The sequence below is a fragment of the Hypomesus nipponensis genome, chromosome 4, assembly GCF_054491055.1.
Source record: "Hypomesus nipponensis isolate SF chromosome 4, ASM5449105v1, whole genome shotgun sequence".
Taxonomy (NCBI): domain Eukaryota; kingdom Metazoa; phylum Chordata; class Actinopteri; order Osmeriformes; family Osmeridae; genus Hypomesus; species Hypomesus nipponensis.
In genome coordinates, this window is record NC_140364.1 from 13,485,457 (window position 1) to 13,512,099 (window position 26,643).

General features: G+C 49.2%; 2 protein-coding genes and 1 long non-coding RNA gene across 4 annotated transcripts; 2 read left to right on the top strand and 1 right to left on the bottom strand.

Annotated features, from left to right (window-relative positions):
• The first annotated feature begins 58 nt into the window (after nucleotides 1–58).
• On the top strand, nucleotides 59–2,359 carry LOC146295700 (trypsin-3-like). Its single transcript, XM_084696778.1, has 5 exons — nucleotides 59–300; nucleotides 497–653; nucleotides 811–1,064; nucleotides 1,557–1,693; nucleotides 2,050–2,359. Exons 1-5 carry the CDS (start codon nucleotides 84–86, stop codon nucleotides 2,197–2,199), a joined length of 915 nt encoding a protein of 304 aa, XP_084552904.1. The 5' UTR covers nucleotides 59–83; the 3' UTR covers nucleotides 2,200–2,359.
• On the bottom strand, nucleotides 2,360–6,633 carry LOC146295701 (small ribosomal subunit protein eS19-like). 2 transcript variants are annotated; one of them, XM_084696780.1, is made up of 8 exons: nucleotides 6,513–6,633; nucleotides 4,611–4,662; nucleotides 4,297–4,367; nucleotides 3,899–3,999; nucleotides 3,529–3,712; nucleotides 3,220–3,274; nucleotides 3,002–3,024; nucleotides 2,360–2,688 (listed from the first exon to the last, which is right to left on the bottom strand). In XM_084696780.1, the coding sequence occupies exons 3-8, from the start codon at nucleotides 4,365–4,367 to the stop codon at nucleotides 2,673–2,675; spliced, it is 450 nt and encodes a 149-aa protein (XP_084552906.1). In that variant the 5' UTR covers nucleotides 4,611–4,662; nucleotides 6,513–6,633; the 3' UTR covers nucleotides 2,360–2,672. The 2 variants fall into 2 exon arrangements, with proteins under 2 accessions (XP_084552906.1, XP_084552907.1); XM_084696781.1 differs by lacking the exon at nucleotides 2,360–2,688 and having other exon boundaries at nucleotides 2,998–3,024.
• Nucleotides 6,634–6,659: 26 nt separating this feature from the next.
• On the top strand, nucleotides 6,660–26,607 carry LOC146295702 (uncharacterized). Its single transcript, XR_014753320.1, has 3 exons — nucleotides 6,660–7,006; nucleotides 15,660–15,741; nucleotides 26,128–26,607. It is a non-coding gene; the product is annotated as an uncharacterized LOC146295702 (long non-coding RNA).
• The last annotated feature ends 36 nt before the right edge of the window (nucleotides 26,608–26,643 follow it).

The following is a 26,643-nucleotide window of genomic DNA, read 5'->3' on the forward strand; positions in this document are numbered from 1 at the left end:
GTAGCCTACATTCATGTGGATGTGTGGAATCCTGATTACCCAGAAGCAACGGATGTGTCTAGTCACTGTAGAAGAACAACCATATGGATCTTTCCCAGAAGCAACGGTTGTGTCGTAGTCACTGTAGAAGAACAACCATATGGATCTTTCCCAACTCTATTTGTTTTTCCAGGAATGCTTTCTGTATCTGCCATGTTGTCAGAAGACGGTATATAGAGGCTCCCAGCGACTGCGAGTGCAGTTGGAAAGCCGAACGCAACATGAAGGCCCTGCTTTTCCTAGCTTTGTTTGGTGTGGCATGTATGTGAGAATGATTATCTATGTCTGGCAAACCAACAGAAACAAAAGCAAACTTTTGGGTTTACTCTTTGACTTGATTTTAGGATGTGTTAAAATATTATGTATTGTTACTACCACGGTCTTATTATTCGTAGATTGTATTATTTTTAACATTAATATAATCCCCCCTCCCCCCCCCCCCCTCCTCCTGTTTCAGTTGCTGCCCCGTTGGAGGATGAGAAGATTGTTGGGGGGTACGAGTGCCCTGCTCACTCGGTGGCCTACCAGGCCTCTCTGAACGCCGGCTACCACTTCTGTGGAGGCTCCCTGATCTCCAGCCAGTGGGTTGTGTCCGCTGCCCACTGCTACAAGTCGTAAGTATAGGCAACGGCCTAGCGGTAACACGTCATTTACTCTTTGATTAAACATTTGCTAGAACAATTGAAAATTTGAGTTTTTCAACAATTCTGGACCAAGCCAAATGGCACGTGCAAGGATTTTCACTCGTACTCGTGTGTCTTCCTCCGCCAGTCGTATCAGCGTCCGCCTGGGCGAGCACAACATCAGGGTGAACGAGGGCACTGAGCAGTGGATTGATTCAGCCGTGGTCATCAAGCACCCCCGCTACAACAGCCAGACCCTGGACAGTGACATCATGCTGATCAAACTGAGCAGACCCGCCACACTCAACAGTTACGTTCGGACCGTGGCCTTGGCCTCGCGCTGCGACGTGGCTGACGAGAGTTGCTTGGTGTCCGGATGGGGAAACACTGTCACCAACGGCAGTAAGTAAAATAGAGGGGGGGGGGGGGGGTACACGGTTAGCCTACATGTATTCATTTAGCAGATGCTTTTATCCAAAGTGACTGACAAGAAAGAGATTTACAAAAAGTGCATACGTCAAACATAAACAACGAGAAAACATTGCAAGTAGGCAAAACATGAAGCATACATTGTGAAAAGCAAATAAGTGCCAATGGGTAAAACATGAAGAAGGGTTACCACCGAGAAGGGGAAGAGAATGATGTTGGGACTCAAGAGAGAGAGGTTAACGACACGGCTTTATAGAACTACACAGCCCCGCGATGGATTTTATATGAACTCCGTGACACCAGGTCCTGTAAAAACACACACGCGTGAAGTATTTTTCGAGGGATTTCAAGCTGATTCAACTTCCCACCACAACGCCCCCCCTCTAGTGAGGCAGCTGTTGTTTGAGGAGTTGGGGAGTCTGGCGCGGCACATTGATCCGTTACCTCTCTCCTCTCCTTCCCCAGACAGCTCTCCCGATAGACTGCAGTGCCTCAGGCAGCCTATGATCGATCGTAGGATCTGCAAGAACGCTTACCCCCATCAGTTTACAGACACCATGATCTGCTCCGGATTCATGCACGGAGGAGCAAGCAGCTGCCAGGTCAGTCTGGCTAAAACACTTAGGCCTAAGACAACGAATGTAAAGAAAGACGAAGGAGCGTTTTAACTAGGCTACTTTTTTTTTGCTCTAAGCAACCTTTTTCTTTTTCAACAGTATTAGCTTTCATATTTTGGCATTGCCGATAAAGAATATATAGGCTATAGTTCACATCTTTTTTTTCAAATCACGAATCTTTTTCATCTTATATATATTATAATTAAGATTTAGTGTCATTTTTCTAAATGTAAAGTTAGTTTACTACAATTCATTGGCTATGTAATTGCTGTAACCGTTTTTTAAAGTCACTATCTAGTGTACGCTGTGCTATCCTGTGTAATCTTGTCTCTGTGTACTAGGGTGACTCTGGCGGCCCACTGGTGTGTAATGGAGAACTGCAGGGTGTCGTTTCCTGGGGTTACGATTGCGCCATGCCTGGACACCCCAGCGTGTACGCCCGCGTGTGCCAGTTCACCAGCTGGATCCGAAGCACCATGAGCAGCAACTAAATACACACACACACCACCCCCACGTCGACACAAATACACTTTTTCAGACACAGACCGCCATTTAGTATACGTAGGCCTACTAAATAACATCATTACCATTCTATCTTAGACTACAAAGAGGCTCACAAATCAATAAAACCAACCAAAGCACGTGTTCTCTGAACCATTCTTTAATCACGTCCAAAAGGATAATGATTTGTGCTGTGATGATTCACGCTCCTGTTTTCTGGAGACCGATAACGACACGAGGACAGGTATAGCACGACAAGAACAGCGGGTCAGCACCACAGCTGTTACTGGTTGTGCTGTTTTCTCAACGTCCAGCTTCACAAATGATGTTGACGGGGTAATGTCCTCCTCTCAGCCAATCACAAAGAAGTGTCGTCCTCTCGAGGTGTGCTCACGCGGAGACCTCATCTCAGCCAGCTGTGAGCTTTTGTGCCGACGCGTCACGTAGCAACCACTCCAGAGCCTCAATGGCTATTGTGTCTTAAATATTGAAATTATTCAAACACACTTACTGAAGATGTAAAAGGTTGTTGCGTTAGTGAACACGATCTCATTATCAGAACCAGCAGTTTGGGAGGTTGTATGGCAAGATCGAGCAGCTCTTGTTGGAATGATAACATCATCCATATCATAAGGATGTAATAAACAATATATGGGAGACTAGCAGGGCCTTCCGGCTGGTTATGAATAGGATAGCATGCTGTTGTGGGTGAACACTAATATGAGGGAATTTAATTAGGGTTCCCCCCCCCCCCCCCCCCCCCATAATGCTTGTTGTGACCTTGTGACTTACTGCTTCTTACTGGCTGCGGAAACCTGAGAAAAGAAAAAAAAAAAGGACACAAAATACTTGTGCAGATTAGAAATTGTCGGGACTATAACTATCATTTGTCTGAGAGACAGTAAAATTAGTGAATTGGAAGGCTATACAGGCATACTTCCATAACTGCCCTGAAACGGCAGTTTCGGACTACATGTGTAGTCATGACATGTTCTGAACTTATCACCCACCTGACCAGCAATTCTGTCCAGGTCTCTCTGACCCTGAGCAGTAAGCCTTCTTCCTCTGCGAAAAAGAGTAAAAATCTGGTTAAAACCCAGACCGTTCCCAACCACTGTAATACTGTTGGAGCTGTCCACTTTTGCTCCATGATTATCTGCTGCACTTTAGTCACTATTTTGTAGGATACTTTGGATAGTGTCTGCTAAATGATTACATGGGAATAAATAATATGAGTTGCCCTAAAACAGCATCCAAAAAGCTGTCCCACCCACATTCGAAAACAAATGCACGAGCCTGGTAATCATCGACCTCCTCACCCGTTGGGATCTCTTTCCACCATCTTCACACCCTCGAGAGCTTGGAGAACCTTGCGCGCAACGTTCCTGGACCCCACGCTGAAGTGGGCGGGGCAGACCCCGTTCCTCTGACGTCCTCCGTAGATCTTGATCACTGAGCCCACTCCTACGCCTCCACGCAGGTACAGATGGCGCGCTGTGGACGCTGGAATAGCAGATGTTTGTTTAATTGTACGAACTGCCTTTATTGCAGTTCATAGTTGGCTCTCTACAGCAATGACAGTGTTGAAATAAATAAATAAAAACCTGGGTAAGAGGCTTAATGACATTGTTGCTTACTGTCTGTGAAGTGAGCTAAGGTTTTACAATTAGGTGTCACACCACTACACACCTACTCTGGTGTAGAACCAGTTGTCATCACAGGGGGCTAGCTCCTTGTGCTTAGCCAACTTGACTGTGTCCACCCATTCTGGAACTTTCAATTTGCCAGACCTGATAACAAAGACGATTCTATAACAGCCGAGTCATATCAACGGATTATTGTTCAATTGAGTCGTTCATTAATACATAACGACCATCCAACAATTACGACAACCTATAAAAATAAGTATTTCAGAGTACATTCTATTGTAGCCAATAGTTTGAATCCCAGCTCTTGGCCTGATGTCTTCAAATTGCTCAAATTAATCGGCGCAGGTTCAGAGGTCCGCTGTTTCTCGCGGTACTTCACAGGTGACTTGACACTTGAAGGATGAGTGAGGGATGAGGGCCACAACCAACTGCACTTACTTCTTGAGAAAGGCTGACAAGGCTCGGACAAATTCCTGCTGGTTGACGTCTTTCACTGTGACACCCGGCATCTGTAGACATGGTGATTTAAAGGTGAGCAAAGTTGAGAAGTAGTCATCAAAATTCAAAGTATGGTGACATAACATGCCAACTTCCATGCCTGGGTGACACATCCATAGCCTACCATAACAATGTCATTTAGCTATCTCAAGTATAGCTGTAGCCAAATCTGTATTCAAAACCCCAAATATTCATTAGGTTAGGTTGGAAAATAGATGACATACCATGCATATTGTGTTCTCGGAAAAACCTACCTCGCACGACTCCGATGTGGTGCACTGGCGTGTTTTTGGGCGCTTTCTCCGTCTGTGTGAAATATGCTACGTTAGGCAGAGATACAAAAAAAAATATGCAGGGGGGGCATTACACTGCCCCCAGTTGGAGAGGAATACTCGGATGTCGATGGCTGATTAAACACGCTGCATAGTTTGGTTTGAGTGCTTTTCGCGGCCCTTAATTAGCCTACGTGTATCAGCAAGGACGTTAAATTTATAAATGTAATGACAATAAAATTGTAGCATAGGCCTACATTGGGATGTTCGATGTGGCGTTTTTTTTTTGTAGGAGCCAGTAGGGGGCAGGCTTAGGTCAGTTCCACGATCCTCTCTCTTTTTTCAAATCGAGAAACGCTACAGACAGTTGGTGCAGTAGCTGTCGGGATTGCAGCTCGCCTACACCAGACATACATCGAGGATGTTTAACCAAGGTGACAGGGAATTCAGCACGTGCCTCCCCTTGACCTTTAGTGACCTCCCCTCCCTCTCCCACCGAACTACAAGGCACTTCACAATAGTTTGCAAAACCCAACTTCACTGCGCAGAAGGCTGTCACTTTTCTAAAACCTTTGTTCCTGCTCTTGGTCCGTTGCGATTTTCAAATTGTTTTCGGTTGGGCTATTCGACAGGAGTTTAGACGTGTGTTTTATATATGTTTTAAGAGATCTATTTCCTACATGTTCATCTCATAGATTGGCTTCATTCTAGTAATATTTCAAAACGGCACATGCCTTGTTTGTTAATGTATATAATCTATGTTGGTTCAGTACCTTAAAAGCGGTTTCACCTACTCAGTCAACAACCATCCATTGAACAAAGTCTACTCAACAAATCTTAAGCAACACAGGTCACACTTGTGTGTAACAAATGAAACAGTGAAAAATGGACATTGGAGTCAATATTTCAATATAAATATGGTGAAACTAATTGTACACCAGTTCTTTTATGTACACATTTACCTCAAACTGAGTAGTTTCAGCGTAAACTGGAGCCTATTGTTGTTGTGCTACAAAGACTAATGTAGTTTCCCATGAAGAGATCTTGAGAAACCTGCTGTTTACTGCTGTTTGTGATAAACATAATTTTTCCCTTCTCTAAATAAGATCATATTCCTTTTGATTTTGCATTGCCTCCCTTGCTAGAATGTAACAAACATGAAATACCATTGAAACAGTTCAAACCTAATCATTTGAAAGTACACAAACATACACATAGCCACACACACACACGGAAACAGCCACCTCAGTTCTGCTTCTTCCCCTCCCCCCTCTCAACATCCCTTGCCCCCTTTTTGTCCCCCTCGCCCTCTCCTTTTCTGTCCCCCCCCTCCCTCCCTCTCTCCCCTCTCCCTCCCTCGCTTTTAGCCTGAAAGCACTATTTCAAGCCTCTGTCTAGGAGTGCCAGGACGAGGGAGAGGGGAGGGGGGGGTGCTGGCAGACAGGATTTAGAGTTCAAGTGCACATGCAGAGAAAAGGAACGAATAGAAAAGAGAGAGAGCAGAAAGGAAACGGAGAAAGGGAGGGGGGAAGAGGGGGGGGGAAGAGGGGGGGGGGGGGGAGGAAACCAGAGCAGCGTTCTCTTTCCTCCACTCTCAGAGAAGGTTTTCAGACAGGAACAAGGGGGAGAGACACGAAAGTATGGAAATAAAACACAGTGGGAGAGGGTTAAAAAATCTTTATTCCGCCTCCCTCCCCTTCCCTCTCTCCTCTGACACACTCCTCCTCAATCCCTCCCTCTGTTTCTCCATGAACCTCCCAATCTCTCTCGCCTGCTCACTCTTCTATCCCCTCCCACTTCTTCACACACATGCACACACACACGCATGCACACACACACACACGCACACACACACACATGCACACACACAGCCGGACTGCTTACCTCACGTGCGCTTACTATCCACTTTCGCCTGCGACCGCAAATGAGCTGAGAGCTTCGGTGGGTTTGTTGCTTTTTGTTGTATTTCCCCATATTCGGTTTTGGTTTTTCCTCCTCCCCCCCCCCCCTCCCCCACCTCAACAGGGAAACGAGAGCAGCTTCAGCCTGTCTCTGCAGAGCGCCCCTGGCCATACAGGCCCTGGATTGTCCCTGCATCAGACTGCATGACACCAATCGATTCCTTCGTTCCTTCTTCCTCGTGAATTTCGTTTTGATTTTTATTTATTTTTGAGGTCAGCGTGTGTCGCCTTTTTTCTCGACGGCCAGCAACCAAAAACAGCTCAACTCCACAGCTTGTCTTCAGATTGTTCTGAATGCTGAATCTGGAAGAAAGGAACGAAGAACAGAGGAAAAGGAGGGATGAATGGACAGCGAAGAAAGAGAACAAGAGAACGGACTGTGTTCCACGGAAGAGGGAGGGAGAGAGAGAGAGAGAGGTAGGAGAAATAGTACCGGCAGCAGCAGGAGAAACAGGAGGAGTGGAGGAGAAGAGGGATGAGAAGGGCTGAGAGGAGGAGGGATAGCTTGTATGGGCATCAGTAAAATCGCGGGAAAAGGGGGGGAAAAGAGTGATAACGTTTGAAAAAACTAGGACCTAAGCCCCCCAAAAGGAATGTTTGTGCTGCTTTAAACTTGAAATGTTTTAGCTCTTTTCTCAAACGTTTCTTAAATCCCTCCTTTTCCCCCTCCTGGTTTCACACGTTGTGTTCGCTCCGCGTTTTTACTCTTGTTTCTTTTACGTTTTCCTCTCTCGTATCGCCCCTTTCTCCCGGCCTCGTTCACATACCCTGCTCCGTGTCTCAACTCCCCTCTCTTATTCCATCTCTTTTCCCTCCTTTCCTTTCTCTCACTGTCTGTCTCTGTTTCTCTATCTCTCTCTCTCTCAGTTTCTCTCTCTCGTTCTCTGTGCTGTAAAGTGGGTTATCTCATAGACTTGTCTTCAATGTCTTTCCCTAGAAGATTACCCGGGTCACGTCAAGCTTTTGATTATATTTTACGGAGGACTGTTCAGAGTGGGGAGTCCTGGGGCCTAGTTGCGGGAAGGGGAAGGGGTGTACCGGGGGAGTTAGGGTGAGGGGTGCCCCGTGAAGACAGACACAACGGGTCAGTCCGTTTTAATCCTGCGCATGCGCAAGGTATGGCTGATCATATTTCATGTTGCATATATCGATGGAGGGGTGTATCGGCACGAGGGCTGCGACGATGTGTGTTTGTAGTACGCAAAAGAGACCAGGCGGTAGGCTGAGATGGGAAGAGACGCGTTTCTTTTTTAGCTCAACAGAAGCCTGCTGAGAGATCGGGTGAAATTGTTGCGAGTTGTGGGGTCGCCCTCTCTTTCCCCCACGCTCCTCCCCATGTTCCTCTCTGGTCTACCCCATCTTCCATCCCTTCATCCGGGTACCCCTTGGTCTGTCCGTCTGGTAGAGGAAAAAAAGACAATACCCACAAACGTAGCTTCGTTGTGACCTGGACACTCTGGTGAAGATATTCGTTTTTGGCTCAGGTAAAGTATCATAGCAACAGACTTGATTTTTTATCAAGCTGTTGGAATCTTACCCGTGTAGCAAGGGCCAACTTTTATTCCATGCGGTCTTTTTTGCGGGTTTGCATAGAAGCGCATGACAAATTGTACATTCGGTTGAATTAGTATCATACGCTGAACGTATGTTACAATAAAATATATACAGTTTGTTTCCATGATCAGATTGTGCGTGTTAATGATACATCAAAATATGAAATCCACCACGCAGGCAGTTTACAATCCGACTAGTCTTATGTCCAACTTCTCTTCCCAGCGACGGTATCTCCAGCCAGGTATCTCCTGATATCCTCCTCTTTTTTCCCTGCCTGTGTTATCTGTTTCCCTGCTCTGTCTGATTTATAGAGCCTAGGCTCACATTATCTCTAGGAGATCACTGGATCTGTGTGTGTGTGTGTGTGTGTTTGCGTTTGCAAGCATCAAGGTTTTTATCCAGGGCTAGAATTGTTATACAAGTGTACATGCACCTTTTGTGTGTGCGTGTTGTGTGTGTTCATGACAAATGATTTCTTCCAGTGTGTGTGCATGGTAGGAGATATGCGGTTGTAGCTATACTACGGCATAAGTGGGAGAAAGGGTATTTTGTTCGTTTGTTGTAAGTTATTCTGACAGCTAAAGAGTTTCTGTATGAAGCTATGCTATTTTGTTAATTGTTTATTTTTAGGATGTTCTGGAGATACATACCCTATTGTATTTGCTTATAAACCTAGTCAGCAATATGTTGTAAACTGAAGAGAAAAAACAACCTTTTAATGCATGTAAATCTGAGGTTCAGGAACCAGTTTTTCTTAACCCCGATGTGCATTTGAGTGCCTGCTGCTTGATCACTTCTAATGGGGAAGGCGTTCCGTTTCAGCGCTCGCATGAGCCAAAATACTGGCATCGCTCCACTGCCCTTCCCGCTCAGCGTGTGAACGTTGGTTCACGTTATCTTTTGATGCATTTTCAAATGAAGGTGACATCAATTCCGTGGCCAGCGTCTCTCTGGGATCGGCCACGAGGGAGTCATGTTTTTGAATGGCGTCCCATCCTCCACATGCCTTCCAGAGAAAGAAAAGAAGTTCTTCGATGTCAAAGTTTGCACGAGGCAAATGTCCCGGTTTTCAGCACTAGACGAACAAGAGGGGGGAAGGGGGCTATAAAAACAATCTACCCTCACATCTTGCAATGGGCTTGATTTGAAATGATCCCCAGTCAAAATAAGGTCGGTCTCCTCGCTAAGCCGTGTTTGATATGGCTCTACGGAGGCCTGGAGGGGGGGGGGGAGAGCTTGACGGCCAGGCACCAGGGTAGTGTCAGGACCCTGGTGTTATGAAATCTTACTCAGACAGACCTGCTGTTATGTAATCTTACGTAACAGTGGCGGCCGCACTGAGTCAGATGGGGGGGGCGTAGGCTCGTGATCTGCGCGGGGGTGAACTGCCTGGGCTAGCTCAAGGCATGAACTCAGTGACTGCTGGAACGCTCCGGAATACCAGAGTCCTCGACGAGGAGACCCTCGCAGGCGCGTCGCCGTGCCGACAGCAAGCAGCGGCGTGCCTCGGCATGGCTCTGAAACTGGGAGCCAATCACAGCGAGGCTGCTGTGGCGTATAACACGACTCGCTGAGAGGCGGTAACCTAAACCCCGCGGCGTCTGCGCCATTACAGAGCAGTCCCTGAAACCCCGCAAAGAGCTTGCGTGCGTCGTACGCAACGCTACGCTAGATATAGGCGCGAGCCTCCCCAGTGGCTAGCCCAGCGTGTTAAGAACACGAGCGGTGTTGGATGTTCAGTTCAAACCTCTCTCTCTCCCTCTCTCTCTCTCTCTCTCTCTCTCTCCCTCTCTCTCTCTCTGTCTCTCTGTCTCTCTCTCTCGGTGTGGGATGTTCAGTTCAGACCTCTCTCTCTCTCTATCTGTCTCTCTGTCTCTCCCTCTCTCTCTGTCTCAATCTCCCTCTCTGTCTCTCTCTCTGTCTCTCTCTCCCTCTCTGTCTCTCTCTCTCGGTGTGGGACGTTCAGTTCAAACCTCTCTCTCGCCGTACCAGATCCTTTCTGTAGCTAGCGCTACCAGCAGCTTCAGTCTTCTGTGGATCTCTTGTGTTTCTCATTCATAATAGATTAGATTCAACCGCAGCATACATTTATGGAGGATGCAGACCTCAGGGATTCCTAAGCAGGCTGGGAGTGCTGCGTTGTGGGGGAAGGGGGGGGGGGGGGCTTTGCCACGAGAGGGGGGAGGGGGTCGTTGTTTCGCCACTGGGAACAGCTAAGGATGAGCTAGGTTTTGTGGATCAGTCCATCCAACCTGGTTGCGGGGATGCAAAGAGGCCCTGTGCAGGTGTGAACTGAGAGATGGAGGACCGAGGGAGGGTTAGAAGATGAACAGGCAGGACAAGACAGGTGCTGGTATAGAGGACAAACGTCCTCTCCTTAGAGATAACGTTTTGCCAGGCAGCTGAACGTCGCTGGCATTACCAACGTAATGCTCGAGTTGGAGGTGTTTCTCTTTCTCAGACGGAACCCTCAAACACGATTCCACCCTCCAAGACCTCAAAGGTAAGGAGCCATTTTGATTTTTTTGTCAAACTTCTAATTCTGATCCACTCTGGGCCACAAACACAATTTATGTTCTTCGTTCGCACTTCATAGCGATGACAATCTTTCTAAAGATTCAAATAAATGTTTTTTCATTAGTTCCTGTATCTCTTCTACTGCCCTCAATAATAAGGGGACTTTTGTCGGCCATTTTGAGCCTTTGAACCAATCAAGTCATTGATTTCCCTCCAGACCAACTGAATTACTCTCTGACTCATCCTCCTAAGACTCACATTAAGGATGTATTAGCGCGTGTGATCTTACTAGCTGTAATTCTGTTCCCAATTTGCCCTTTTGCTTATCTGAGGATGTTACACGTGAAAGCGGTTTGCCAGAGCCAATCGGTCATGCCCTGATCATGCAGTATCATGGGATTTGATTGGCTGCTTGGGAATAAAGGACAGAGGCTTCGGAGTATGAAAAGGGGCTTGTGGCTTAGCTTGCCGCTAGCTTTAGAGAAGCTTCACATTACATTTGTGTCTTTGTGTCAGTGTCATCCCCAGCCCCCCAGTTGGAGAGAGAGAGCAACACTCTACCCAGACAACACAATAAGGCCCTTCATATCCAGATATTGTCACAATGTGTTTTCGCAGGATTGTAAGCACGCACACGCACACACACACACACACACACACAATAGGCCTGAGTAGTTCTGTGATTTGCACATTGCTGAAGTGAATACTTAACCTGCGGGGTCCATCTAGCGGGCCGACCCTTCTCATTCGGAGTGTGCTTAATGCACAAAGGAAACGTTGTGTTTCTTAGCGTACTTGACTGTACTTTACTGTCCAGTCTTTCTCCCCTTCAGAAGCTCACTCTGCTGAGGTGGTCCTCTGCAGGTAAAGGTGTTCAGTTGCAGTCGTTCGCAAGGTCCCGTAGGCACGAGTGTGTGTGTGTGTGTGTGTGTGCAGCAGTTATTTAGAGTGGTTTGTGCGTGTTGGGTTAGGGTGTGTCCTGGAGGCCCATGTGCTCCACCCCCCTCCCCCTCCACCCCCTCCCCCCCCCCCCTCCACCCCCCTCCCCCTCCACCCCCCTCCCCCTCCACCCCCCTCCCCCTCCACCCCCCCCAACGTCTGAGGATGGGAGGAATGTGTCCATGTCGACGGGGAGAATTCCTCAGTCCTGAGTGAGTAGGTCAGAGCGGTGACAAGAGCCTGCCTCCTATTTGAGCTCTTTTCTTCTCTCTCTCCCTGCCCCTATCTCGCTCTTTCTGTCTCTCGCTCTTTCTCTCTCTCTCGCTCTCTCTCTCTCTTTCACCTCGACCTTCTGTTCTCGGCTCCGCCTCTCTCGCTCATGGCTACTGTAGTCTATTCCCCCCCGACATCATTACTATACAAAGAAAATATTACCTCTTGCTTTTTTGTTAAATCAGCATCTTTCCTCATTGATACTCCTGCTCTGTACATTATCCCCCTCTCCCTTCCCCCCCCTCCCTCCCTCTCCCTTCCCCCTCCCTCCCTCTCCCTTCCCTCTCCCTTCCCCCTCCCTCCCCCCCCCTCCCTCCCTCTCCCTAGTCCCTCCCTGCGCCTCCTCTTTTTTCTTCGGCACGTGGAGTTCACTGCCAGAGGTATGGGGGGGGTTGGGCGAACGAAGGAAAGACACACTGTAGTGTGTGTGTGTGTGTGTGTGTGTGTGAGTGATTGTAGTACTATGTGAGCTGGCTTGTTATTAATGCAGTGCAGTAGCTACTGTGTTTCTGCAGCTGCTCATGTCTGATTTATAAGGTGCGTTCCCAAACAGCCTGCGTGCGTCCGCGGCTGCAATTGGCTTCTTTTTCTTCACCCCAATTCTGATTGGCCGATATTTTGAGTGACAGTCCTAAAAGGAATACCGCCCGTGCTGCTTGTGGCAGATGGGAGACACTCTCGAACTGACATGCTCGCTGATGGAAAGCACATTTCCAGCACACAGATGTAGGGCGAAGGACGCTGTTCGTGATGAGCGCCCGATCGTACGGGGTGTTCAGCTGTGGAGGTCGTGTGCCCTGTCTCCAGTTTACATTTTACATTTAGTAATTTAGCTGACGCTCTTATCCAGAGCGACTTACAGTAAGTACAGGGACATTCTCCCAGAGGGCAAGTAGGGTGAAGTGCCTTGCCCAAGGCTGGCCCGATGCTCTACCCGCTCAGCCACCTGACTCCATAATGATTGACAGTTGTGCTCCGTGTGTCTGTTGACACCCCCCTCCCCCCATCAGTTCCACCTTGTCGCCGCCGGTAACAAACTGCCATGGTGCATCAGAAACCCGGCTAAAGGACAGACAGACAGACAGACAGACAGACAGACAGACAGGCAGGCAGACAGACAGAGAACACTGATCGGGGTGACAGGGAGGAAGGGAGGGTGAGGGAGGGAGGGAGAGGGAGGGAGGGAGGGAGGGAGGGAGGGAGGGAGGGAGGGAGGGAGGGAGGGAGGGAGGGAGGGAGGGAGGGAGGGAGGGAGGGAGGGAGGGAGGGAGGGAGGGAGGGAGGGAGGGAGGGAGGGAGGGAGGGAGGGAAACAGAAAGAGCAGGGGAAAGAGACAGCCTTGACACATCTTTTGGTTCTTTTTTCGACAGAGCCTGATCAGAGTACATCTGTCTGTCTAATCTGAATCCGAATTTCACATTGAGAGGGAGTAGTCTGTAATGGGGGATTGCATCGTGGCGGTGGAATGTCGCGTCAGCATCCTCCCCCTGAAACCATGGGGAGAGGTGACACTGGGGAGAGGTGACGCTGAGCGGATCGATCCGTTCAGATGGCTCTTCAACAGCAGACAGACACCCTGATGAGGAGTCTTCATGAAGCTGAGAAAGATGGAGGTCAGAGGTCACCCTGCTCTGCTGCAGCGTGTCTGCTGCAGAAGGGCCAGATATCTCCACTGGGAGAAGGTCGAGGGTAGGCAACACCCAGCCACCTCCACAGTCGTCCTCCAGTCCCTTGCTCTCAGTCGAGCACCAACTGGAGGGGTTGTCATAAAAAGTGCATTTAAGGAAGGAAAGAGCGTAGTTTTTCTCACAATTGTGTCTCTCTATATCTGTCTCTCTATCTTACTCTCTTACTATCTTTCTGTGTCTCTCTTTTGCTCTGTGCTTTTTTTTTTTCATTTTCTCTCTCTCTCTCTCTCTCTCTCTCTCTCTCTCTCTTTCTCTCTCTCTCTCTCTCTCTCTCTCTCTCTCTCTCTCTCTCACTCTCTTTGTCTCTGTCTCTCTCTCTCTTTATCTATCCATCTCTCTCTCCCTCTCTCTGTCTCTCTCTCTCCCAGTCTGCTTCAGTAGACTGTGTTGGATTACCCTCCCTCATCTCAGCGGCCTGCTCTCTCTCCCTTCTTCTCGAACCCGTGTTTTCATCCTCGCTGACCTCTAAGCACTGAGGTTTGCCTGTAGAAATGAGTGTTTTTTCCCCAGCGTAGCGTTCCAGACAGCAGGGCCAGCACTAACTGTCACTCCTCCCACTCAGTCCTCCCTTTCTCTCACTCCCCTCTTCTCCTTCACTCTCCCTCCCTCGGCTTAGTATCGATCGGAATTCATTTGTTGCCTATTGATCTGCCACCCCACCCTCTGCCGCATTGAGCAAACACAAGGACACACACACACACACACTGATGCAAAGACAACGCAACATGCACAACGTGCTGCATGTACACACACACACACACACTCAAGCACTCGGGTTTTCAGAGGGAAGAAAGACTTTCGAGGTCGAAGACAACGGGGCCTTCTAGTGGTCTCTCCTCCGTCGTGAGAGCAGCTAATGACACCAGGTGGAGCCCAGATCCCTTATTGATCTGACACCTCAGAGAAGTGAAATGAAAACGGAGAGACAGGCCCTGCAGGTGACACAATTAGATCTGCTGTTCCTTTCTCATGGCTGTCCAAGTGTCTGTGGAAAAGGTTCGAGTGTTTCGTGTGTGACAGTCCCACCCTCTGTGTTTGTCTGTGGTGTAATAGAAAGATTTGGCAGAGGCAGAGGCAGGAGGTGAAGAACAACACAGGCAGAATCACACACACTGACGAAGGTGACAACTCGTTGCATTTTGGGTTCATGCAGAACAAAATAAAACAAACACTCGGAATGAAATAGACGTTCCGCACGAGATATTTTTAGTCTCTGGCTTTCAGATGGAAGAACGATTTGTGTTTGATGATGACAGTTTACCTAACACACACACTATCCTCTTTCCCTCATGATCTGTGGTTAGTGGCATCATGTTGCCATGACAGCAGACTGTTGATCCTACCCTCTAACCCCCCACCCCCTCGTGGGGGGCGAGGGGGAGGTGGAGGGCGGGGGGGGACAAGGGGAAGAGGGGGGCAAGGGAAAGGGGCAGGGGGGGGGGGCAAGGGGAGGGGGGGGCAAGGGGAAGGGGGGGGGGGCAGCAGCCAGTGATCCTGTCAAACAAGATTCCCCGCAGGCCCCCCTCAGCTCTCTTGTGTGCGTGCAGACACAGAGACACATGCTGTCCTGGCGTTCCAGTTAACACACGCTCACACTCACTCACACACTCACTCACACACTCGCTCGCTCATACCCGTGACCACTTCTCTGCCTTTCTCCGTGAGCAGAGATGTCCTCATTATTACATTTGTTTTGGCTCGTTGCTGTTTAATTTATGACTGAGGAGTGTATCTTCTACCGTGAATGTTTTATTTATAAATCTGCTTTTGTACAAAGCAATCTGCGTGGGGCTTTGTATTTCAAGATCAGTTTGTTCTTTGTAAATAACGTAATGCGAGAAATTCCAATCTAATTGACAGCTTCATCCAATTTTTTTTATATCCCGTTTTTTTGTTTGAGACAATGTATTTAATGCTTCTATATTGTCTTGAAGGCATTGCAATTGAGCTTGAATCTCGCTATTGTCTCTAGTATCTATTCAAATGCAGTGAAAATGCGAGGGGAAGTTTGGGGGCGAACACTAGGGCTGGGAATGGATGTATCGATGTCTTGACAGGGTCCTGAGTAGAAGATTCTGACCTTGCTCTGTTGGTTCCAGGAATGCTGTGACCTACGAGGGGAACTCGCCAAGCAAGGACGCGAAGAAGACCAGAAGAATTTCTGAACCCCCTTGGGGTGGGGTAAGGTAACACAAGCACGAACGCACACACACACACACACACACACATGCCCACACAGTCAGATACAGACGTTCGCAGGATTGGCACGCTACCCAATTGCCACTGACAACGGTGCCCTAGCAACCATCGGGCATCTCGCCAAGCTATTGAGGTTGCCTGGCAGTGCGTTCCCATGGTAACGTCTTATTTGCTGCCTTTGTAAATAAGGTGAGAGAGAGAGAGAGAGAGAGAGAGAGAGAGAAGGGGGTTTGGGCGAGATCGCTCTGTGGCGTCTTCCAGCTTGAGAGGGCTAATAATTTATGGTTTGGGAGTCGCAGATACTTATCCTGGCCCTGAATCAAGCTGTCGGCCGGCTGAAGAACGTAGGTCTCTTCGGTGGTCCTCAGTCCCGGCTCTCACACACACACACACGCGTGGGGGTCGGGGTGGGACCTGGGAGAGGAGGGGAACACATTCCAGCCTCCTCCTGGACGCCAGGCGAGCGCCACACGGCTCATGAGTCAGCCCTAGCACACAGGACAGGCTAGCACACAGGACAGCCCTAGCACACAGGACAGCCCTAGCACACAGGACAGGCTAGCACACAGGACAGCCCTAGCACACAGGACAGCCCTAGCACACAGGACAGGCTAGCACACAGGACAGCCCTAGCACACAGGACAGGCTAGCACACAGGACAGGCTAGCACACAGGACAGCCCTAGCACACAGGACAGGCTAGCACACAGGACAGGTCTAGTACACAGGACAGGCTAGCACACAGGACAGGTCTAGAACACAGGACAGGCTAGCACACAGGACAGGTCTAGCACACAGGACAGGCTAGCACACAGGACAGGTCTAGCACACAGGACAGGCTAGCACACAGGACAGCCCTAGCACACAGGACAGGTCTAGCACACAGGACAGGCTAGCACACAGGACAGCCCTAGCACACAGGACAGCCCTAGCACACAGGACAGGCTAGCACACAGGACAGCCCTAGCACAAAGGACAGGCTAGCACACAGGACAGCCCTAGCACACAGGACAGGCTAGCACACAGGACAGCCCTAGCACACAGAACAGGCTAGCACACAGGACAGGTCTAGCACACAGGACAGGCTAGCACACAGGACAGGTCTAGCACACAGGACAGGCTAGCACACAGGACAGGTTTAGCACACAGGACAGGTCTAGCACACAGGACAGGCTAGCACACAGGACAGCCCTAGCACACAGGACAGGTCTAGCACACAGGACAGGTCTAGCACACAGGACAGGCTAGCACACAGGACAGGTCTAGCACACAGGACAGGCTAGCACACATGACAGGTCTAGCACACAGGACAGCCCTAGCACACAGGACAGGCTAGCACACAGGACAGCCCTAGCACACAGGACAGGTCTAGCACACAGGACAGGTCTAGCACACAGGACAGCCCTAGCACACAGGACAGGCTAGCACACAGGACAGGTCTAGCACACAGGACAGGCTAGCACACAGGACAGCCCTAGCACACAGGACAGCCCTAGCACACAGGACAGCCCTAGCACACAGGACAGGCTAGCACACAGGACAGCCCTAGCACACAGGACAGCCCTAGCACACAGGACAGGCTAGCACACAGGACAGGCTAGCACACAGGACAGCCCTAGCACACAGGACAGCCCTAGCACACAGGACAGCCCTAGCACACAGAACAGGCTAGCACACAGGACAGGTCTAGCACACAGGACAGGCTAGCACACAGGACAGGTCTAGCACACAGGACAGGCTAGCACACAGGACAGGTTTAGCACACAGGACAGGTCTAGCACACAGGACAGGCTAGCACACAGGACAGCCCTAGCACACAGGACAGGTCTAGCACACAGGACAGGTCTAGCACACAGGACAGGCTAGCACACAGGACAGGTCTAGCACACAGGACAGGCTAGCACACATGACAGGTCTAGCACACAGGACAGCCCTAGCACACAGGACAGGCTAGCACACAGGACAGCCCTAGCACACAGGACAGGTCTAGCACACAGGACAGGTCTAGCACACAGGACAGCCCTAGCACACAGGACAGGCTAGCACACAGGACAGGTCTAGCACACAGGACAGGCTAGCACACAGGACAGCCCTAGCACACAGGACAGCCCTAGCACACAGGACAGGCTAGCACACAGGACAGCCCTAGCACACAGGACAGGCTAGCACACAGGACAGCCCTAGCACACAGGACAGCCCTAGCACACAGGACAGCCCTAGCACACAGGACAGGCTAGCACACAGGACAGGCTAGCACACAGGACAGGCTAGCACACAGGACAGGTGCCAGCACACAGGACAGCCCTAGCACACAGGACAGGCTAGCACACAGGACAGCCCTAGCACACAGGACAGGCTAGCACACAGGACAGCCCTAGCACACAGGACAGCCCTAGCACACAGGACAGCCCTAGCACACAGGACAGGCTAGCACACAGGACAGGCTAGCACACAGGACAGGCTAGCACACAGGACAGGTGCCAGCAACCCCTGTCAGAGTCCCACACCGTCTGGGTTTCCAGTTTGCACCCTAAGACTCAAAGTTTGGGCTGTGAGACAAACGTGAGAGACTTCTACGGTGGTTTTGTGTGTTGTTTCAGGCAGAGACTTCTGCCTGTTCCTCGGCTGGGTGACGGTGACGCTGCCTGTCACAGGCCTCGCAGGAGACGTCGCTTTCGAAGCGGGTGTCAGATGTGGACCTGTCACCAGAGAATGACGTTTTTTTTTCTCTCCAAGCTTTGTATCCAGTGAAAATGGTTGTGAATGATTGACGTATCGTTGCCAGTGGAGAGAGAGATGGGCTCGCTTTTTTCTGTGAACTGTCACATCGATTTGGCCCTCGTCATCCTCAGTCAGACAGGTCAGGATGAGTCTCCATGCGTGCTCTTGGTGAAGTATTCCCTCACAGCTAAGAATCCATTATATCCTTTACACCTTCATATCTGCTCCTTTGAATGGCAACGTAATGACCACGTTTCTCCTCTTTCGCCAGCCGAAAACAACGAGTGTTTCTTTCTATTGGAGTTATTTAAACGAGGCCTTCCTCTCCTTTTTTTTCGGCGTGGGTTTCCAACTCGCGGCCAGCCAGTGGAGGTGTGACCTTGTTTGGGATCCTGTTTGTATCTAGTCGCACCCGAGAGCCGCTCTGCTCAATCCCAAACAGCTGGGAAGGAGGGCCGTCCATCAGTCACCCTCCCAACTGGCAAAGAACTGGCATTGGCACAACCATGCCGCATGCATGCGTGATTCGACTGCGAATGAGATGGCGAGGTAGATTTCGAGGGGAGGAGTGGAATGGAGAGGGGGATAACCAGGGGAGGGATTGTCCAAGGAAGATTTAAAAAAAATGTACAAAAAAATAACTTTGGGCCTGAATATAAAGGACAAGCAGGAGGAGAGAGAGAGAGAGAGAGAGAGAGAGAGAGAGAGAGAGAGAGAGAGAGAGAGAGAGAGAGAGAGAGAGAGAGAGAGAGAGAGAGAGAGAGAGAGAGAGAGAGAGAGAGAGAGAGAGAGAGAGAGAGAGAGAGAGAGAGAGAGAGAGAGAGAGAGAGAGAGAGAGAGAGGTTAGCATTTGGATGCCGTCCAAAACGAGTAGTGGAAAAGAAGACAAGATACAGATAAATAGCATCTCCATTGTGCACACTTCCTCAAAGCGCTGCCCGATAACATCGATACACAGATCAAAGACATAACTAATTGATCCCGCTCTTTGTTAAGAGGTTTGAAATAATCTCTCGCAACAGGTCCGACCTTACTCCCAGGCAAAGAAAAACGTGTGCGCAAATGTGGCAAAAGGGATTTTCTCCAGCCAATAAGAGGCTCACTCGCGTTTATCGACCACTCGGCCTCGAGGTTTTCATGAAAGACCACAGCTTTTTCAGAACTGACCAGCAGAACAAGTTAGAGGCTCCAGACGCCTCACATGCACACAAAGCCTTTTTCTTCTCTTTTGGCAGTCCTTCCTTTTACCTTGATCTGATCGCCCAGCAGCTCCAGCTATCCAGTAATAATGAGTCCTTCAAGCACAATTTAGAGGTTTCAAAACACCACCCTTGACTACCGACAGCAACGCATTTAAACATCCATCAAAGATAATGCACCTATTCACTGAATTTGTATGCATTGATATCTTAGTAATCCTAAAGATGAATCATTGAAGGGGGTCTGCTGATAAAAAAAATTACTAATATTGATGGGGGGGTCAGATGGCTGAGCGGTTAGGGAATCGGGCTACCATTCAGAAGGTTGCCGGTTCTATTCCCGGCCGTGACAAATGACTTCACCCTACTTGCCTCGGGGGAATGTCCCTGTACTTACTGGAAGTCGCTCTGGATAAGAGCCTCTGATAAATGACTAAATGTAAATGTGATGTAATAGTATCCATTAGCCATGGGTTGTCAATAATAGTTTACAAAGTCACAGTTCCAGACTTTTCTTCCACTGAATAATAACCGTCAGATATGAGCACTGCAGTGTTGTTGAAGTAGGTCAGACAGCCTTTGCGGCATCTGTTGGTAAAGTGCTTGGTTTTGTGCTTGGAGACAGTGTAGGTCTTGCTGTAAAGGGAGGGGAAACTCCTGCAGTTCAGTGTCCTGCCACTGGAGGGCGACAACTCTCCAGGCGTGCCGGGGTGAGAAGACGCTCCAATGACTGTCGGCGTGTGCTTCCAGCTGACAGAAATCACACTGAACTAACACTGAAAATGGAAACATCACAAGCACATGGAAATGTCACACACGGGGGGGAAACTAATCAGAGGTTAAATGCCCATCCGAAACGTTTCCATGAGCCTTGAAATAGCTGGAGCAATATGAGAAATCTGGGAAGGGCTGAGGGAGGAGAAAAGAGACGAGAGAGAGAGAGAGAAGGGGGGGGGAGAGAGAGGGAGAAGGGGGGAGAGAGAGGGAGAAGGGGGGAGAGAGAGGAAGAGACAGGCAGCAACCAGGAAGACACCCCAGCGATGACCTCTTTCCTGGGAGTGCACTGCGGCGTGAGGTAGTTGGTTGTATGGTTTCGCATAATAAACAGCCTGGAGATAACTGTACAACCTTCTAGCTTTCCCTGCGGTGTCACCTACACATCCGTCCTGGTGGAGCCCAGCTCTGTGGTGAGTATGAAGACCTGGGTCTATATTCTGTCAGCACAGGACATCTGAAGGTATCCCAGGGCTGTTACCTTGGGCTACTGTTTGAGCTCTGTGGCAGTTTACCATGTCAAAACACACATTGTACTGGATTGTATTGTGGGAGAACTAATGTTTTGTCCATTTGTTAATAGTAATAATGGCAAAATTGTTATATATACATTCAGAGGGGATTGGTTGAATAACCGGAATTTGTGATCACTGTAGACAGGAAAAGAAAAGTAATGACTAATCTCACATTAGATTCTAATTCTATCCTACAAAACTGAATAAAGAAATGCTGTAATGCACCATTAATGAATTAGGTTCGTGCAAGTCTTGAAATGACAGTAATCCAATATTGAAATGAGTCTTGGCTTTTACACAGAAGGGACTTGAATGTGGAACTCTAAAGACTGGCACCAGTATCTTGTCATGTGAGGAAAATGCTGACAGCAGTATTGACTAACTCCAGCACTTCAAGTCCTCCGTTTACTGCTGCACTTCACCGCTGTAAATGCAATGTCTTTTATACACCGCTTTGGAGGAAAGCATCTCCTCTGTAAATAAGTGGAATGTTAAATGGTTGCTTTCAGTGGCGTATCAGTGATGTTCGGAGATTGATGTTGTACTTGATGTTGATGTGCAGTCTGAGAGGGTTGTGAGTACTTACCATACCATCCAAGCCTGCGCATACCTGCATCAGACCCAGCCCCCTTCACACATTAACCAAAGAGACATACAGTGTTAACCTGCACATGATTGTAAGTCCACAGTGGTGCCGTATGGATGATAGATGACCCCCCCTGGTTAGGCTCCTGGTCCTAGCTCAGGCTCAGACTACCATGGTTGTGGAGGCTGCCATCAACCACATTCTGAAGCATGGGGCTTGTACATCTGCTCGCCCTCACTCCCTCCCACTCCCGCCTCCTCCATTCTCCCTTCGTTTCGTCCTCCTCCGCCTCTCCTTACAGCTCCCCGCTCACCCCCCGCCCCCGGTCCCCCACCCCGCCCCCCGCCCACCCCCCACCCCACCCCCCGCCCCGCCCCCGGTCCCCCACCCCCCGCCCACCCCCGGTCCCCCCGCCTGTGTCTGGCGAGTGGCTCAGACAGTCAGGATCCGCATTGCGTTGCAGCGCTCCAGCGAGGAGGGGAGAAAAGAGCCCGTATCAGCAGTCTGTGTGCGCCTCTGCTCTTTTCTCTGCGCGACGGCGCACAAAGACTGAGTCTGTCCCTGTCGGAGGTGAGGAACAGAACACCAGGGACAATGGAACTGACGCCTCCTATTTTCTTTTCGTTACTCTTGTGTCTTTCTTGCGTTTTGTCGTCAAATACGAAGGTCCGGCCAACTTTGGTTTGGCATTTCGGCATTTGCATTTCTCTCCAACCTTTTGCAAATGGGTCACACTCACACACTGTGTAATTAACATTTTCTGTGTTTTGTATCTCATATAATATAGGTTTTGGTTGTTTTACCTTTTGCATTCACGGTGCAAAAGGATATAGACATTTGCTGACACATATTAACTTGCATCAAGGGAGAGCCCATTGATACATTTTACAGTTAGGATTCCAACTGTGCTGTTCAAATCTAAAGTTGTGAAAAGGGGAATTTGCAATCTATCTTCCTGCCGAGGTCTGATTGGTTGATGGTGGAGGTGTTTTGGAGGCAAGCTAGGCTGTACATGTTGGCTTTTGTTCCTGAGACTCCCAGCCTCAGTCTGGCCCCTCCACTGCCTCTCTCTCCCACTCCTCCTGTCTCTCCTGTCTCACACATTCACTCTGTCACTCCTCCTGTCTCTCCTGTCTCACACATTCACTCTGTCACTCCTCCTGTCTCTCCTGTCTCACACATTCACTCTGTCACTCCTCCTGTCTCTCCTGTCTCACACATTCACTCTGTCACTCCTCCTGTCTCTCCTGTCTCACACATTCACTCTGTCACTCCTCCTGTCTCTCCTGTCTCACACATTCACTCTGTCACTCCTCCTGTCTCTCCTGTCTCACACATTCACTCTGTCACTCCTCCTATCTCTCCTGTCTCACACATTCACTCTGTCACTCCTCCTGTCTCTCCTGTCTCACACATTCACTCTGTCACTCCTCCTGTCTCTCCTGTCTCACACATTCACTCTGTCACTCCTCCTGTCTCTCCTGTCTCACACATTCACTCTGTCACTCCTCCTGTCTCTCCTGTCTCACACATTCACTCTGTCACTCCTCCTGTCTCACACATTCACTCTGTCACTCCTCCTGTCTCACACATTCACTCTGTCACTCCTCCTGTCTCTCCTGTCTCACACATTCACTCTGTCACTCCTCCTGTCTCTCCTGTCTCACACATTCACTCTGTCACTCCTCCTGTCTCTCCTGTCTCACACATTCACTCTGTCACTCCTCCTGTCTCTCCTGTCTCACACATTCACTCTGTCACTCCTCCTGTCTCTCCTGTCTCACACATTCACTCTGTCACTCCTCCTGTCTCTCCTGTCTCACACATTCACTCTGTCACTCCTCCTGTCTCTCCTGTCTCACACATTCACTCTGTCACTCCTCCTGTCTCTCCTGTCTCACACATTCACTCTGTCACTCCTCCTGTCTCTCCTGTCTCACACATTCACTCTGTCACTCCTCCTGTCTCTCCTGTCTCACACATTCACTCTGTCACTCCTCCTGTCTCTCCTGTCTCACACATTCACTCTGTCACTCCTCCTGTCTCTCCTGTCTCACACATTCACTCTGTCACTCCTCCTATCTCTCCTGTCTCACACATTCACTCTGTCACTCCTCCTATCTCTGCTGTCTCACACATTCACTCTGTCACTCCTCCTATCTCTCCTGTCTCACACATTCACTCTGTCACTCCTCCTGTCTCTCCTGTCTCACACATTCACTCTGTCACTCCTCCTGTCTCTCCTGTCTCACACATTCACTCTGTCACTCCTCCTGTCTCTCCTGTCTCACACATTCACTCTGTCACTCCTCCTGTCTCTCCTGTCTCACACATTCACTCTGTCACTCCTCCTGTCTCTCCTGTCTCACACATTCACTCTGTCACTCCTCCTATCTCTGCTGTCTCACACATTCACTCTGTCACTCCTCCTATCTCTGCTGTGTCACACATTCACTCTGTCACTCCTCCTATCTCTCCTGTCTCACACATTCACTCTGTCACTCCGTCTCTCACGGATGCATGAGCACCTCGTACGAGCACACACACACGCGCGGACACACACGCGGGACGCCACACATGCGCGAGAGAGCAGACTGCAAGATGGACCAGACAGAACGTCATGCCCTGGGAAATGATAACACTCAGGTTAGCGTCGGTGCTGTGTGTGTGTCTGTGTGTGTTTGTCTGTGTGGTGTGTGGTGTGGGGTGTGGTGTGTGTGTGTGGGGGTGAAATAGCAGTGGATGAGGAGAAAGAGCAAGGTCGGCTGTGGTGTGTGTTGTCTGTGTGTGTGTGTGTGTGTGCCGGTCCATATGTGCGGTGTACGGTATGTAGGTGACACAGATTTATAAGGGGGGGGAGGGGGTCATGGATGGAGCTGCTGGTAGCTGTAGCAGAGGGTGGGGGGGGCTGAGCTGTTGGTACAGCTGTAGAAAATCCAACCAATGCGATTGTGTGTGTACCTGTCTTCCCAGGCTGCCTGCTTAGACTTGAACTGCCTGGAGAATTAGTGATGTGACTTGGCAGAGGGAGACAGTCACGGGCAGAGCCAGGGACAGAGCCAGGGAGAGAAAGAGAGGAATAGGGAAAACAAAAAAAGAGAGAGAGAGGGGGGGGGGAGAGAGAGAGAGAGGGGGGGGGAGAGCGGAATTGGAAAGGGAATACAACGGCAAACCGCTTTTTCATTTACCGTCCAGAGCACTGAGAAAAGGATGCCCGAGAAGATAGGGTTTATAATGCTTTATTAGCTTTTTCCGGCGGATTCATTGTCCTTTTTCTCAGAGGGGTAAATGGATCAATAGCTTATGGAGGCTGTGTGCTTTTGTGAGTGTTTGTGTGCATACAATGCTCGTGTATGTGTGCATGTGTGCACTTGTATGCACTGTGGGTGCGCAAATTTGTGTATGACTGTGTTTCTGTCGAGAACATATCTTCAGCACCAGCTATAAGCGGAATGGTGAGTTCACAACTATTTAAGCGGACCAGCAAACAAAATCAGGCAGTAGACGGTAGTCGAATCACCTGTCCCGTCCGCCATTTTTCCATTCTTCTCCCTCGCGTTCATCCTTGCCTTTTTTCTTCTTTGGAAAATGTTTTTTTTATATATGTATATACCAATCATTTCCGGTGCATTTTCATCTCTCAGATTATCTATCTGCCCACTGTCCTCTTGTGGACTTTGGCTTTGGAGAGAAAGGAGCCGTTGAAAGTGGGGCAGGGAAAATAGCTCGGACCAGAGGGACAAAGAGAGGCAAGAGAGGGAGTCCAGTTTCACACACCCTCTGCATGCTGACTGCGCCTTTTGTTGAGTTGTGTTGCCGGTGTTGTACTGTACTGTAAGTAGCCCCGCGTACCTGCAGGTGTGGATGCTGCTGGGAAGATGTGCTCGTTTTCCTGTGTCTCATTAAGGTTTGCTTCGTGTGCAGGCCGTGCGCCATCTTTAACACGCAGCATATAGAGTCCTCCGTTACTGCTTGTTATTTTGAAGCTTTGCTTGACCTCTGTTTTGATAGGTGTATTAACTAATAAACGACAACGGTAAGATGTCCGTAAATCACTCATCGATGTTTAATCATTGATGAATGCATCTATTAAAAGATGAATGTATAATCACATGAAATGATAGCCGAAGTCTACACTTAACTACATAGTATGTTACAGCTGGCTTCACATGCACCAGGCATGTGTTGAGCAGAAATGTCTGCTTGTTGCTGCACTGCTTGGGATGTTGGAACTCCATACATACAGCCACGCAATGTGTTTATCAGCTATTATTACACTGAGGTCTCCTTACATTTTTCATTTGAAGCTCAGTTAACATGTCAATCAGGCATGTCTTAATAGACTGTCTGGGTGTATCTGCCTGTGGCTGCCATCATGTACGTCTGCCACCAGAGGGCAGCGTGTTAACACGATAGCACAGCACATAGAGGCTGTTTGAGACGCGTGCATTAACTTAAGCAAATCAGTGCTTTCTGATGAATCACCGTAAACCATATGTGTATGTGTGTGTTCTTTTTTTTTTTTTTGCTTTCTTATGGATTCTCAGTAATCCCTGTCGTCCATTTCCTTCCAGAAAGTGGCAGTTTGGACCTCTGGAGATCAGCCATTTTGGGGATGAAGAAGCCCTTCGCACTTTCCAGAACGAAAACCCCTTTCACAAGCGGTCTGTGTGCCACATTGTCCCTGAGACCCTTAACCTGTGTTGACATAGAAGGTCACAGGTGAGGTCCTTGGGAACAAGACAGCACTCCCGTGCACCCACGTAGACGGAGGAGACGGGCTTTGTTTGACCAGAGAAGTTACGTTTACTGATGAACCAGACAGATGCCGAGATCGTATAAATCAAGCTCCTGCAAACCCTCCTTTTTTGGATACTGTATTGTAAGCCATGACAGGAAGGTGACCTTTGAAGGGAATTAAGTCCCTATTGGCCAACTTTGTTGAGCATTGATACAGCCAATTATATGGTCAAGCATGCAGTGTTTTCCACATGGATATTTTAAGTTCTAAAGACAAAACAAACGAATATGATTAAAATACTTTTTATCACTTAGTGTTGCAAAATGTGTCAAACAGCTGACAAAACATT